A 14,177-nucleotide genomic window follows, 5' to 3' on the forward strand; every position below is an offset into this window, starting at 1 on the left:
CAGAAGCTCTGAGTGTGGAGCCCAGCACACTGGTTTTAGCAATTCATCCAAGTGCATACAAAAGATTTACTGCTCTAGACTGAAACTTCCTTTCCACTCCCATAGCTATCCGTTTATTTGAGGTCATCAGTGTATCTCATCTAGACTACTGCAATAGCTCCCGAACTTCATGTCATTATTCAGTGGAATTCTCCTCACAACTATCACTGGACTAATTTCTCAACAGTGCATACACACACACACACACACAGAGCACATCAAGTACTCTTCATTGCATACTGAATTAAGCATGAATGATTAGTCTGGCTGTCCACGACCTCTTCACACTGTGTCTAGCCATAATCTTCAGCCTTATCATCCACAACTAAGTTTTGTCTTCCATGTCCTCTATTCTGAAAACTAAAGGAACTCACTCTTCATTGAACACACTGTATGCTCCTAAGCTTTTTCATATGTTTATGCTGAATTGTTACCTCCTCTGTGTTGCTGGAGTGGCTGCTAAACTCACTTACCATGCACTCACTCTCAATCTAGTATCCATGAACACATCTTGCCCTATCAAACAGTAAGCTCCTTGAATCCGTCGTATCTTACCTAGCAATAGATCCCCCACACTACCAAACACTGTTATTGGAAAATAATATATGGTTGGTGAGAATTCATCCTGATTAATCCCGTTTCTCAAGTCTTCACTCATTAGTGCTTTTAGATATACCCCAACTAGCATCACTCCCAAATTTCTGACTCCCCTTCTCCAACTTGGCTTCTAGAGGGATGGAGAGGGGTAGAACTGTTATAATTAATATGAATAAATAATCAGTTTATTTTTGTCTTCCCATGCCCCTTCCTATACTTCTGTCTCCTATCACCTTATTTTCCCGATGGTATCCCCTTGCCATCAGCCATGTCACTATGCTCAGATGCCTTAAAACAGAGACAGTTGAGACAAGGAGTCTCTCCTCATTGATTCTATCAGTTTTACTCAGGGTTCTAAGATTATCTCTGATTCACTGTTATAATTCTGATCCTCCCCATTAAAATTGCCATTTCCTCACATTGATTTCACATAGATTAGGAAAAAATACGCTTTTTTCAAAGTCATTGGATACTCTTAGGTAACCTCAATAAAATGGGAATAGGCAGCATTTTTATATATTTTAAGGGGCGTATATGGGACAAACATAACTCCCTAGTAGTTCTTAAATTCATCCATTTGATTATCTTTAAGGCTGGTCTTTGTCAGGAAAATAGCAAAGGCACGATTTTCTGACTCCAGTCGATTACAGCAGAGACCATAGAAAATCAGCAATTCTTTCATTTTTTTCCATCAGTTTTTGTCTTAAACCCCCAAATTTGGCCATTCAAGTCTAATATACATAACGATGGAAATAACTATTGATATTAATTATTTTTAACCATTTCATATCTATACACTGATTAATACATTTTAAATGTATGTTTTTACATACATTTACATAATTTGATCCTCATTACAATCTTTCGATTAAAATAAAACAGGCATCATCTCCCTAATTTTGTAGCTAGAAATGAGGCTCTGAGAGGTAAAGAGGCATATCCAAAATCACTAAGTAGTAATGTGCTCAGCTAGTACTCAAAGCAGGTCTTGTGGCTTGAAGTTAAGGACTTTTTGCTCTCACCATACTGCTCCTTGTTGAGGGCCAAAATTAACATTACAGAGAGCTGCACTTGGACAATCAAGTCCTCAGTCAATCTGAACTGAGGATCCCTTTACTCATTGCTTTCTGGGCTTCGGAATTCCTTGTCATGAACAGTCCTGGCAGGAGACATGGGAGTACCCCACTTTGTATTCTTCACCAAATAGTAAATCTTCAGCATAAGTTATTTCTCTATTCAAGGGCCCTTTAGAGTTATGTTCTAAAGGCTATACTGAAATTAGTGATTACAATGAGTCTATGATCTACCCGTGTTCAATCCCAATCTACTTTTTTTTTTTATCACCATAGTTTTTTTTTTCCCCAGGTTACTCTTCCATGAAACTTACACATAGACTCGACCATAGAAAAGCCATATTCTAACCTAATATTATCCTGTATAACCCCTACTATAAAGAAACCTGATTTTGAGATCAAAGGCTACCCCCTAAAACTTCCAGCATTTCAGCACTTCCCTACTCCAAAGCAAACACACACAAGACATTAAATGTTTTAAATTCCTTGTTGTAATCAACAAAAGATTACTGAATATTCAAATTTTAGAACGAGCAGTGTGGGGAAAAGCAAGAGAGATCAGATTGTTAATATGTCTGTATAGAAAGAAGTAGACATAAGAGACTCCATTTTGTTCTGTATTAAGAAAAATTCTTCCGCCTTGAGATGCTGTTAATCTGTGACCTTACCCCCAACCCCGTGCTCTCTAAAACATGTGCTGTGTCAAACTCAAGGTTAAATGGATTAAGGGTTGTGCAAGATGTGCTTTGTTAAACAAATGCTTGAAGGCAGCATGCTCCTTAAGAGTCATCACCACTCCCTAATCTCAAGTACCCAGGGACACAAAAACTGCGGAAGGCTGCAGGGACCTCTACCTAGGAAAGCCAGGTATTGTCCAAGGTTTCTCCCCATGTGATAGTCTGAAATATGGCCTCGTGGGAAGGGAAAGACCTGACCGTCCCCCAGCCCGACACCCGTAAAGGGTCTGTGCTGAGGAGGATTAGTATAAGAGGAAGGCATGCCTCTTACAGTTGAGACAAGACGAAGGCATCTGTCTCCTGCCCGTCCCTGGGCAATGGAATGTCTCGGTATAAAACCCGATTGTAAGTTCCATCTACTGAGATAGGGAAAAACTGCCTTAGGGCTGGAGGTGAGACATGCGGGCAGCAATACTGCTTAACAAAGCATTGAGATGTTTATATGTATGCATATCTAAAGCACAGCACTTGATTCTTTACCTTGTCTATGATGCAAAGACCTTTGTTCACGTGTTTGTCTGCTGACCCTCTCCCCACTATTGTCTTGTGACCATGACACATCCCCCTCTCTGAAAAACACCGTAATAAATACTAAGGGAACTCAGAAGCCAGGGGGATCCTCCATATGCTGAACGCTGGTCCCCTGGGTCCCCTTATTTCTTCCTCTACACTTTGTCTCTGTGTCTTTTCCTTTTCCAAGTCTCTCGTTCCACCCAACGAGAAACACCCACAGTTGTGAAAGGGGCGACCCACCCCCTTCAGAGCAGAGATTTATGAACTAATCTAGAAATTTAAAACCATGTTCTATCAGCATAATTTATATTTCCTGAATTCAATCATAGGAAGGAGAAAGATAAAATGGCAGATATTTCCCCCATCTAGTAACTCTATTATTTTCCAATTTATTAATTTTATTTTAAATCATATGATTTTAATATTAAATATTATTTAAATTTAATATTTTATTTTAAATAATAATATTTTGGGCAGGATAGGTTTTATTTTAAAAATTGTTAATCTATTTTAACTTCCTCATCTTACAAACAATAAAATGGATATGCAGAGAAATCACATATTCTGGCTACTACTGAAAAAGTTAGGACTAAACCTCAATCTTCTAAATCCACTGTTTTCTCTGCTGAGATTACCTCCTAAATCTATTGCTCTCTCTGCTGAGATTATCTCACCATTATTTGAACATCCCCATGAAGATGAATTAGTGTTAAACATATTTTATGATTATATTAAGTATTCATTTCTGTTTGTAAACATATTTCTTAAGAAAGGATCTTTACACCCTTTTATCTTCTCACCACAATCTCTAACACAATGGAAGCTCAATCCCATTAGGTGATGCAATGAATATATAAGCAAAGTGTCAGATATGCTTTATTTCTGTGTTTTTCATTTCATCATGATAACAGAGCATAATTATCTCTTCAGAGCCCTAAAATGGGGTCACTATTACACTCAGCTGCCTTTACTAATTTAGAGAAAAACAAATACTTTGAAAAGCAAACGTGATTATTTTGTTAATTAACATATCATTGAAAATATTGGGCCAGGCACAGTGGTTCACACTTGTAATCCCAGCACTTTGGGAGGCTGAGGCAGGTGGATCACTTGAGGTCAGGAGTTCCAGACCAGCCTGGCCAACATGATTAAACCACATCTCTGCTAAAATACAAAAATTAGCCAGGTGGTGTGGCGCCCGCCTGTAATCCCAGCTACCTGGGAGGCTGAGGCAGGAGAATCACTTGATTCCAGGAGGCAGAGGTTGCAGTGAGCTGAGGTTATGCCACTGCACTCCAGCCTGGGCAACAGAGAGAATCTCTACCACAAAAAAAAAATGCTAATAATCATAATAAATGAATATTCATTTGAAATTTCTTATGCCTTACGTTGCTAGGGAAAATAAAAGAAGTACATAGAGTGGATCACTTTATGCATGATTTCCAGAAGTATACTTACAAATTCATGCAGAATGTGAAATGAAAACTCACAAACTTGTCTTGGTCACAAACGTGTATTGGCTGGGTCTGTCACATCTGTGATGGAGAGCAAATTCTACCCATTTTTTAATATCTGTGAATCACAATCTTGTAACACAATTTATCCAAAGATGATACCTTATTTTCTCTTAAATATTCTATAGCTTAGTGATTTATTAAAATGTGCATGTGTATGTGTCTCTATCTTAGTAATGAAGTAGTAGCATTTTTTTAATGACTGAAATAAATCTCCATTGATTGTCTAGTTATTACATAAGCCATTGATATCTTCAGAAGTAAAAACAATTGTCTTTGTAAGTAACAATGCATTCTTTCAAAACTATACTCTAATCAATTGTAAGCGCCTGTCACATTTTTTTGCAGGTGATAACGAATGACTCAAATATATATATTTGTGACAGTTAACTACTTAGTTCTCTCATGTTGTCTCTCTCCATATGTAGAGAATACAGCCTTTTAAAAGTCAACTATATAAGGTCTCTATGTATGGAGAGAGAGAGTGCAAGAGAACTAAGTAGTTAACTGTTAAAAATAACTTGCAATGAATTAAGGTAAACTAACAACTTTTTAATTTGGGAAGGTGAATTTTGAAGGGTAACTGTGTCTCAAGCATACAAGCTAAACTACTTAGAATTTATTATGTCACATTTCACTTATTTTGAAAACTACTTTAAATATGTATTATTATATAACATGATAAGACACTGTAATGCCTTAGAAAGTGCAGCAATTGTGAAACCATGCTATTACTGGTTGCTTATATCTATCAAAATACTTTTTGAAAATGTTCTTCTATTTTTCCAGGAATCAACACTTACCTGACACATTACATCATATTTTCTCATAAATACTCCAATGTTTTCTCATTTCAGATTATTTCTAACAATTATCTATGTACCTAAATACGTATATTGATTTTATATACATTTTTATGTTTGAAAGTATATCATATATATTGAAAATTTATCAAACTACAGTATATAAATTTCAAGGTAATTACTTGCATTTCAAATCTTCTCAAAGAATTGAAATTCTGTAACACTATATTGATACATTTTTGCAAACTACTTATTAAATAAGACTTTGTCTTCATCAAATCATACACAAATATAAAGTCTATCATGCAAAAGTTCCATATTCCCTGGTTCTTCTTAAACAGTATATAAATAGGCATATAAAATTACAAAAATTAGGATATGTAAGCTTTGCAATGATTTGTTTTCACGGCTTGATCATTTCATTATAGCCTAATGAATTTTGTCACAGTGTCTACAACTAGCAAAAGCAAGTTAAATATACACACTTGCACAACCAGTAAAGAGGTACAAACACCCTAGATCGTGCAGAAGATATACAAGGCCTCATTTTGGATATTTGATCCACATTACATACAAGCAATATTGTATCAGTAGTGCTTTTGGCAAAATTTATCGGTAGTGCTTTCTTTTGATGGATGACTTGTGTGCTTTTGGTTTTATTTATTTATTTTTTTGGCCTTCAGCATGCTATTTGTTATTTTTTCTGTAGGTGACTCCTGAAAGTACGTATGTAAACTGTAGTATAGAATGCAGTTCTAGAATATCTGTGGCAGAAAAAGATGAGAGAGAAAGAGAGACAGAGAGAGACAGAGAGAGACGGAGATGGGGGGTGGGGGGCATTTATCTCCCATTATAATCAGTGGTAAAATTTCCTTAAATACATTTTGGCCTTCATTTTCCTTTTGAAAACCTTGCTGTGGGGTCTACTTGCCCCTTTCAGAGTACTGCGCAACCTTCGCAAGAGATCATTTAGCACTAGTTTCCACCTTGGAGTAGATCTTCCTACCTTTCCAGTCTTAATTCTGTGTGAAATGGCTGCAAATCGATGGTTGAGCTCTGAGATTTGGGGCTCTACTAATTTCCTGCAGTGGTCACCGCGGTTTGCCATCAAGTTTGCTGCTTGGTCACGTGTAGAGTCCACCTTTGGGCGTATGTCATTCAGTTCTGCCTTTAAACGCTATATTCCATGAGCAAGAGATAGGACTTGAAGTTAGTAATTAATGAAGGTCAACATAGAAATAGAGAGCGAAACAGAGCGAGTGAGCAAGTGAGCGAGAGAGCGAGTGAGAAAGAGAGAGAGAGAAAGTAAGAAAATGAGAGCAAGCACATGCAGAAAATAGAAAGGGAGATAAAACCACAACTTCCATAAAACAGGAGTAAAATGAAAATGCGTGTGATTTCAGAAAAATAGATCACTGTCCTTAAGTTCGATGCATGTCTGTTTAAAATGTTTATTTAGTCTGAGGAAGGACAGGGATGTTTTCCCAACTATGTTGTTGCAACTATCATAATATATTCTATTTAGTCTTATTTTATTATATTGTTACTGAATTTAATAGTTGTGGAATAAACTAAGTATGTGCTCAGGAGGGCGGGTAGCTGAAGAACACTTTTCTATTCCTTCCTAGCACTTTCAAGTTCCTCTTATTACATTGAGTGTCATAAGAAAAAAAAGTGATTTTCTAACACATACGAATTTTGTGTCACATACAGAGGTACTGAGGAATGTTCTTCCTGACCTGCCGGGTCACAGAGGTTGAAGTTAAATAACTCAGACCCTATTATTCAAAAAGCCTTGAAGGAAATTCACCATAAGATGACATCTCTGACTATACATCAAGGGATAATGAAGAGCACAATACAGATCCACATCAAAATAAGCTTCAGACAATGGCATAAATGTGTTTTGGGGATAGCTTGGAATGCATTTATAGTTTTTCATTAAAGGTATATTGTAATCTGTGGAAAATATCGGAGGCATAAAAATAAATTGCATAGAAACAAACATAATTTTTGAGTTTTCTTTAAATAGTAAACAACTAATCAATAAATTTATCAAACATTCCAGCAAAACAAAATAAAAAATGTTTATTTAAAAGAGAGCTGTTAAAATTCAACTTTACCTATTTAATTGGGAAAGGAGACATCATCAAATAGAAACAATGTAGTGTCAATAAGGTATATTTGCATATTATACCTCTCATACCCTTTTATCGGAATCATTTTTTAAAGAAAAGATTAAGTTCCCCTTGGAAAAGAAGACAGGGCATCCTAACAGTCAGTTTTGATACTAAAAGAAAGAACCCAAAGCCTAGTTTACATGTAGTTAAAAATGAAAACCTCAGTTTTACATAAGCCCAACATTAAGACTAATTACCAAGATTTGGATATGGCATAGGCAAAAAAAATCAGCTGATTGGATTTCAGGTGTTCATTCAGATGGGCTAAATGAATGATAGCGTCAGATTGTTCTTTGTGTTAGACACAAGAATGTAGTACCACCATTGACAAAGGCAGAAATTTGCAATATGATTTCAAAATAAATCTTGGAATCTCTTTCTGAACGGAGTTTACATTGGGTATAATTAACTGAGTGATGGATTTGAACAGATACCCACATTACAGAACTCTTCAAAATCATTAATTTCCATTCAAAGGGGGAAGGAAGGAAAAAGGGAAAGATAAAGGAAGAAAGGATTGTTTTACTCTTATTAAGATGTCCTTAGTATCTTTTAGGACAAAGATGATTGAAGTAACAGTTGTACAATTTGGACATTACTTTTCATATTTTATTTGCTACCTTAAGCACGTCTTCTTTTTGCTGGGGTTTCTTTTTCTCCAATTCATCCAAAAGTGTGTCAGCCTGAATGATCCACTTTGTGATGTGGTCCACATTCTGGTCAAAAGTTTCCATGTGTTTCTGGTATTCCTTAATTGTACAGAGACACACCATGGCATTATTGGTTAGACAATATTATTAAAGAATTTTTCCTATGTTCTAAAATGTTTAAAAGACAACAATACAGTTTCATTCAGATTAGTTTTAAGTGGTATTTTCATACAGAATATTGCAGAAATATAAAGAAAATATATTAAAATATTGTTACAGATATTGAATTAAGAGCCAGCATATATGTGGAATTGAGAAATTTTCAAACACAGAATTGTTACCGGTCACTTATGTATCTATTTCTTGTGACAGAGAAGGGTGTAAAAGCTTCTAGCCTTTTCTCTTACCAACAAAAGATTTAACCACTCTTCTGCTCGGGAGGTGACAGCTATCCAGTTACTATTCAGAAGACTGAGTTTATCTTCCACCAACGTCTCCTTCTTGCCCAAAACTGTTTTCAAGGCCTCTCCTACCTCTGTGATACTCTTCAGGTGCACCTTCTGTTTCTCAATCTCTTTTTGAGTAGCCTGTGAAAAGGAGAGCAATGACCTTCAAGTAATATCTTGTAGTCTTGAGATTTAATGCTTATGAAATGGCTTTCTGTATGGTTACTATGATTTTGCAAGGTTTTAAACCTATAACTATGTATTAATGAATCATGAAAACCATACCATATATATTGAAGCTTGATTATTGGGTAACTATGAACATATATATGTACATAAGCATAATTCGTGTCTTATTTTTCATTATAAATATTTAATAAACATACATATTGTTCAACTAAATATAATTATATTTACTTAATTTGTACATGTAGTGGCTAAAGGCAGATATTTGAAAACCCATCCACAAATAAGAAACTGCCTTTAGAAAATTCTACAGTATGGTGCTACTGTATTTCTGCAGCAGGGATTTTTTAGCCTTTTAGTGCCGAGGATCTTTCCGGCATCTGTTTAAGTTTAAAAACCCTTTCTCATAATACTTTTAAACGCATAAAACAAAATACACAGGATTTTAAATGAAAACAATTACACTGAAATACAAGGTGCAAAACATTTTTTAAATATTTGTGACGTAGTAATACGTGTTTTATTTCCTAATATGTTAATTAACAAGATCTAGCATCAGTTCTTTAGCATAATTTCAATGTAGTGATGATGAGCATAACTGGTATTTTTAAGTATGTACAATGTCTGGAACATGTTATAAAAGTATCTGTCATTTCTATTAGTGACAAACTCATGGGTATTTCTATTGCTGCAGTTTGTTGCTCACATCTATAACGGAAAAAAATGCTTACTTTTGGTTTTAATTGAATACAAATAAAGATATAGTTTTCCTCCAATCCAAGTTCACAGACCTTAATTCTATCCACATACCCTAGACTAAAATCTCCTAAGAGAATATCACTATTTCCTAAGAGGTGATTTATAAAACATGGAAACAATCACATTTAACATGAAAAAATATAGACAGTAGTGATGGAAAAAGTGATCTTAGTACAAATGTTTACTACCTGCCCTGCATAAAGCCCCTTTCCTGGTACGTGGCATGGCTGACAGACAACGTGGCCACTCTGCATTCCACTGAGTCTGTGCCTGGTTCTTTCCCTGCCTGTCTAGTTAGCCAGCTGTGGGACATTCACAGAGAGCTGAGCCAGAGCCCAACAGACCCTTTTCCTCCTTTCTCAATAAGGTTAACAGATACAGAGACTGTGATTGGCACTCGAGTTGAAAAGCTATTTGCAAGTGGAGCTGATGTCTTAATCACAGAAAGCCAAAGCAAAACAAAATCATTGAGAAACAGCAAAAACAGGAAAGTAGAGGAAGTCCAGCTACAAATAATCAATTAATAAACACACAAGGAGCAGCTCTGTAACGCCAGCCTACATCTAATTTCTTAAGAAAAAAATCACAGTACAAGAGTAAGAAACTAGGTAGAGGCTGGCCTCATAGAATCGCTCTCAACATGTCATTTCTATCTTTATAATACACCTAAGTAGTCCTGTGGCTGTCTTTCTGCCACACCATCAGGTCCTGGTACACTCAAAATCACTTCTCATACTTTTTGTTTTGGTTTTGCCTTTGGCATCAGATAAACAGGAGAAATAAATGAGGAAACAATGTATAAAAATTTTCATGCAAGACAGAAACATTGTTTCTTCAATTCTAAGATATTGTTCTATGTTACATTTTTTAAATACAAACATGCCTGAAATTAAGGTACTTAACGCCAGGTGAACTCGACAGCTATCATGCATAGGGTTCTTCATATATAGGTGCTATTTGTTGCAGATGTGTGAGCTTAGCAATTCATAAAAGCAATTTCTTCATTTATCAATCATAAGTGTTACCTGAGCTCCTATTATATGCCAGTTACTACTGTAGCAGAGTCATATGTAATTCTCCTCAATATATTTTGAGAGATTATTAGAAGTCTCTCATTCGGTTAGACACAGCCCCTTTAGAGCTTGACTTCAGAGTAGACATAGACTAGATTTTATCCCTTTTAATACTTTGCCTTCACCCTTTTGTAGTATACAACCTCTACAACCATAGATGTTAGCCATTGTTACTAGGCACTGTGGGATAAAATGGTAGAGAAGTCCCCATCCTTCAAAAACTTATATTCAAGTATGAGTTTGTCAAAGAGATGGACATATATGCAAACGAGAATTATCTACTTTCTATATTCCAGTCTAGTGGCATGTCACTGTAGTTGATTTATTCACAAAGGTAACACTTCACAAAGTTGAAGCTTAATTTATATTTGGATTACTAATTGTCTCTTAATATGTCTTCATAAAGATGACACTATATTTTAGCATCAATGTAAAAAGTTATTGTGTACATACATTTTTGTTTCTTACATGACAAGCAATGCAATTAAAGGCAATGGAATTTTCCAAAACTCAGAAGAGATCAGAAAAGTTATGAACTTAGGGGATAATGTTGCAGGTAGTTCCTGGCTCACAAAAACTATTATGTGTCAACATCTGGCCAAATTCCTCCAGCTAATTTAAATAATGTCCAGTGATGTTCAGTTGATGGGAGCAAAATAGGAAATACGGACTAATTTCTAGTGTCTCCTTAAGTTCCACAAAATTATAAATTAAAACTAAAATATGTTCAAGTTATCACCATCATCAACTTGTATTTGAAAAAAGCAGTGATATTATGGTGGATTATAACTGCTAATGGTCAAAAGTGATTCATAGGAAAATTTACACTCTGTAAAAAAAGAGACCTAGAGTTAAACCTTTATGTATGCTATTCAACAATAAACCAGTATTCAATCATTTGTATACGTGCTGTTTTGGGTTAGGAAAAAATATTGTGTTAATTTAGTAGGCCTTAAATTTTTCCCTCAGATGTGTTTTTAATCAAAGGTATGACTTAAGAAATAAGACTTAAATAAGACTTAGCCTTTAAATACTATGCTGAGCTTGCTTTCTGGAGATCTCAAATATTAATTGACCAATGTATATCAGGTGCCTAATATCCACTCTGTACTGTACTATTCACTGCCAGAGATGAGGAAAGAGGTCATCTTTGCAAACCTCACTCTAATCATGCCTACAGTGTAGCTGCAGAGGAAAGCTTAAATGCAATAAAACAATTTGATATCATACTAGAAAAAAAATCACATTTTTTTTGGAAACAGATGAGCCATGGCTGGAATAAGCATGAATGACTACAAGGGAAAGGTGACACTTGAAGGTGGAGTGTGCCATAAAGCATGGGATGGTTTGGATTCACTAAAGACAAGGTACGAAGCAACAAGAAGGTATGAAAGAATAAAAGGCTGCCATAGAGGAACAGGGAATCCTTATTGTAAACTAAAAGCATACATTTGATGAGGTTGTTGATGAACCATTTTCTCTGGCTCTAATAGTTTCCCATAACAGAAGAATGTCTGCATCTTCAGATGTATGGAGAACCAACCTAGAGCTATTGCCTTGGCCATTCTCTTTATACCTGTACTCATTCCTCTCAAAGGGAGCTCCTTATTTACAGGGTTGGCGAGAAGGAAAGAAACAGCTGAACATATATGGCATTTCCTCCTTTTCAAGAGCATCTGATTCTCAGCATACATGCCTTCTTCTGCCTTGTGAGGTGAGAAGTGGAGAGGGTTCTAGAAGATCTACTCTTCTGAAGGAGCAAGTTCAAATTCAATGACTCAATTCACTAAATTATAACTCAGACACTTCAGGTTTTTCAATCATGTAGTAATGTGATTGCTGCTAGGATCGATTTTAGGGCTGAAGAAAAAGCAAGATTGTGTGCACTCAGTTTTAATTTGACCTATTACATGATTGTAAGTCCACCTGCAGGAGATTCAAGAGAAGTTGAATGCAAATATATACTTGGCACTAAGGGTTTTTATGATAGACGGGAAAATATCTGACATAAGTAAAATCTGATTAAACTATAAATTGCCACAATGTCTAACATATTATTTATTTTCCATATGTTACTTTGTAACATTTGATAGCTCCAGAATAAGTAGTCCAAATACTAAGCACTAACTTCCATGATTTCAAACAAATTTGCTGTCTACTTCTTAGCCATAATTTGTAAATGCTACTCTAATTTCCTTATTATAAAAGAATGAGTATAATGAGTTAATTTATTCCGGTGAAGTCATACCCCATGTTGATGGGAAGGATGAAGAATGCATTCTGATTCATTCCCCATATCTACAAGTTTAATTGCTTGTAGAAATTTAAAAAGGCATGTTAGGTTCAGGGTTCAGCTATCAGCTCACTTCGCTGATACAGCAGCAAGATGGAAAAACCTTCTCCATTGGTCTCTGCTGATAATACCATCAGCATTTTTTCATTATTTTTATTTAATGGTAGAACGGTAAAAATCATTGGAACAATCATCTGGCCCCATAGGAACACCTTTACAAACATTTCCCTTCAGGGGTAAAGAAATGTAGCTCACTTAACCTCTATTCTCTCCTCCACCCATTTTGTATTTTCACAAGTTTTCCAAGACCTTCCACAGATTTTCTTGGAATTTCTCAGGGACTTATATTCTTAAGATAACTTCTCTGTCCGATCTGTTATTTCCACCCACTCTTTTTAAACAAATTTTATTATCTTAAGAGTGTCCTGTTCTCTACAGCCTATCTTCAATCAGCACCACATTTATTTAACTATGTACCTTAACATCATTTCCTTATAGATTCCTCCCTTTACTAGGACTCAATTAAATTCGGGCTTATTTTAGCTATTCCTTTCTCTTACGCATGTTCCCTGTAATATGAATAAAAGGCTAACTAAAGCATCCATAAAACGCATCTTGAGAGGTCCCCCTACCCAGGTGAATTCTGCACTTAGTATTTGCAAATATTATACCATTTCTGATCACAGGGAACAGGAGAGAGTTCTTTCACCTTGTAACATATATATGGAAAGAAAAGGAATACATTGCCATTTTACTGCAATTCTAAGATGTGCATTTGTCACATTTTACGGATTCAGAAATTGGGATGTAACATACAATTTAGGTTTACCTTGAAAGTGGTAGTGTTTTTTTTTTTTTAATTCTCAGCAGCTGTAATCATATCAGTGGTGCATCACACAATCTAACATGTCTTAAACATGAGGAAATGAGATGCTAATTGCTTTTCAGCCCCCAACATTACTCTGTCATGGCTAGAGGTTTAGGACATATTTTACTATTAGGATAATGTGACAGAATAATATAATGATAAATTCAAAAAGAACATAAACCATTGAATAGTGGATTCTATAGCAATGTGTATTGACTTTTTAATAATAATGCCTTGTTTATTAAAGAAGAACTTCATGAAAGCAGAATGAACCAAGCAGAAATAACAACTCTTACTATAATGACAGTGAATAGTGACTCCAATGGCATTTAACAGATGTTCTATTTTCTAAGTAACAGCTGCTTGATGCATTCATTGCACCAAGTTAATGATCTGCTAGTGTTATTTCACTTCACAGATAAATTACTGTGCTCACTTTAAAAAAA

At 35.4% G+C, this 14,177-nt stretch overlaps 1 protein-coding gene across 4 annotated transcripts in view; it reads right to left on the reverse strand.

Moving 5' to 3' along the window:
* DMD (dystrophin) overlaps positions 1-14,177 on the reverse strand; it is a 2,105,574-nt gene that overhangs the window by 1,246,458 nt on the left and 844,939 nt on the right. For all 4 annotated transcript variants that reach the window (XM_054470954.2, XM_063660502.1, XM_054470953.2 and 1 more), the window contains exons 35-37: positions 8,514-8,693; positions 8,077-8,205; positions 6,283-6,453 (exon numbers count right to left, since the gene is read on the reverse strand). In XM_054470954.2, coding sequence (XP_054326929.1) covers positions 6,283-6,453; positions 8,077-8,205; positions 8,514-8,693 — 480 coding nt within the window. The remainder of the gene's footprint in view (positions 1-6,282; positions 6,454-8,076; positions 8,206-8,513; positions 8,694-14,177) is intronic.

This window comes from Pongo pygmaeus, chromosome X, assembly GCF_028885625.2.
Source record: "Pongo pygmaeus isolate AG05252 chromosome X, NHGRI_mPonPyg2-v2.0_pri, whole genome shotgun sequence".
Taxonomy (NCBI): domain Eukaryota; kingdom Metazoa; phylum Chordata; class Mammalia; order Primates; family Hominidae; genus Pongo; species Pongo pygmaeus.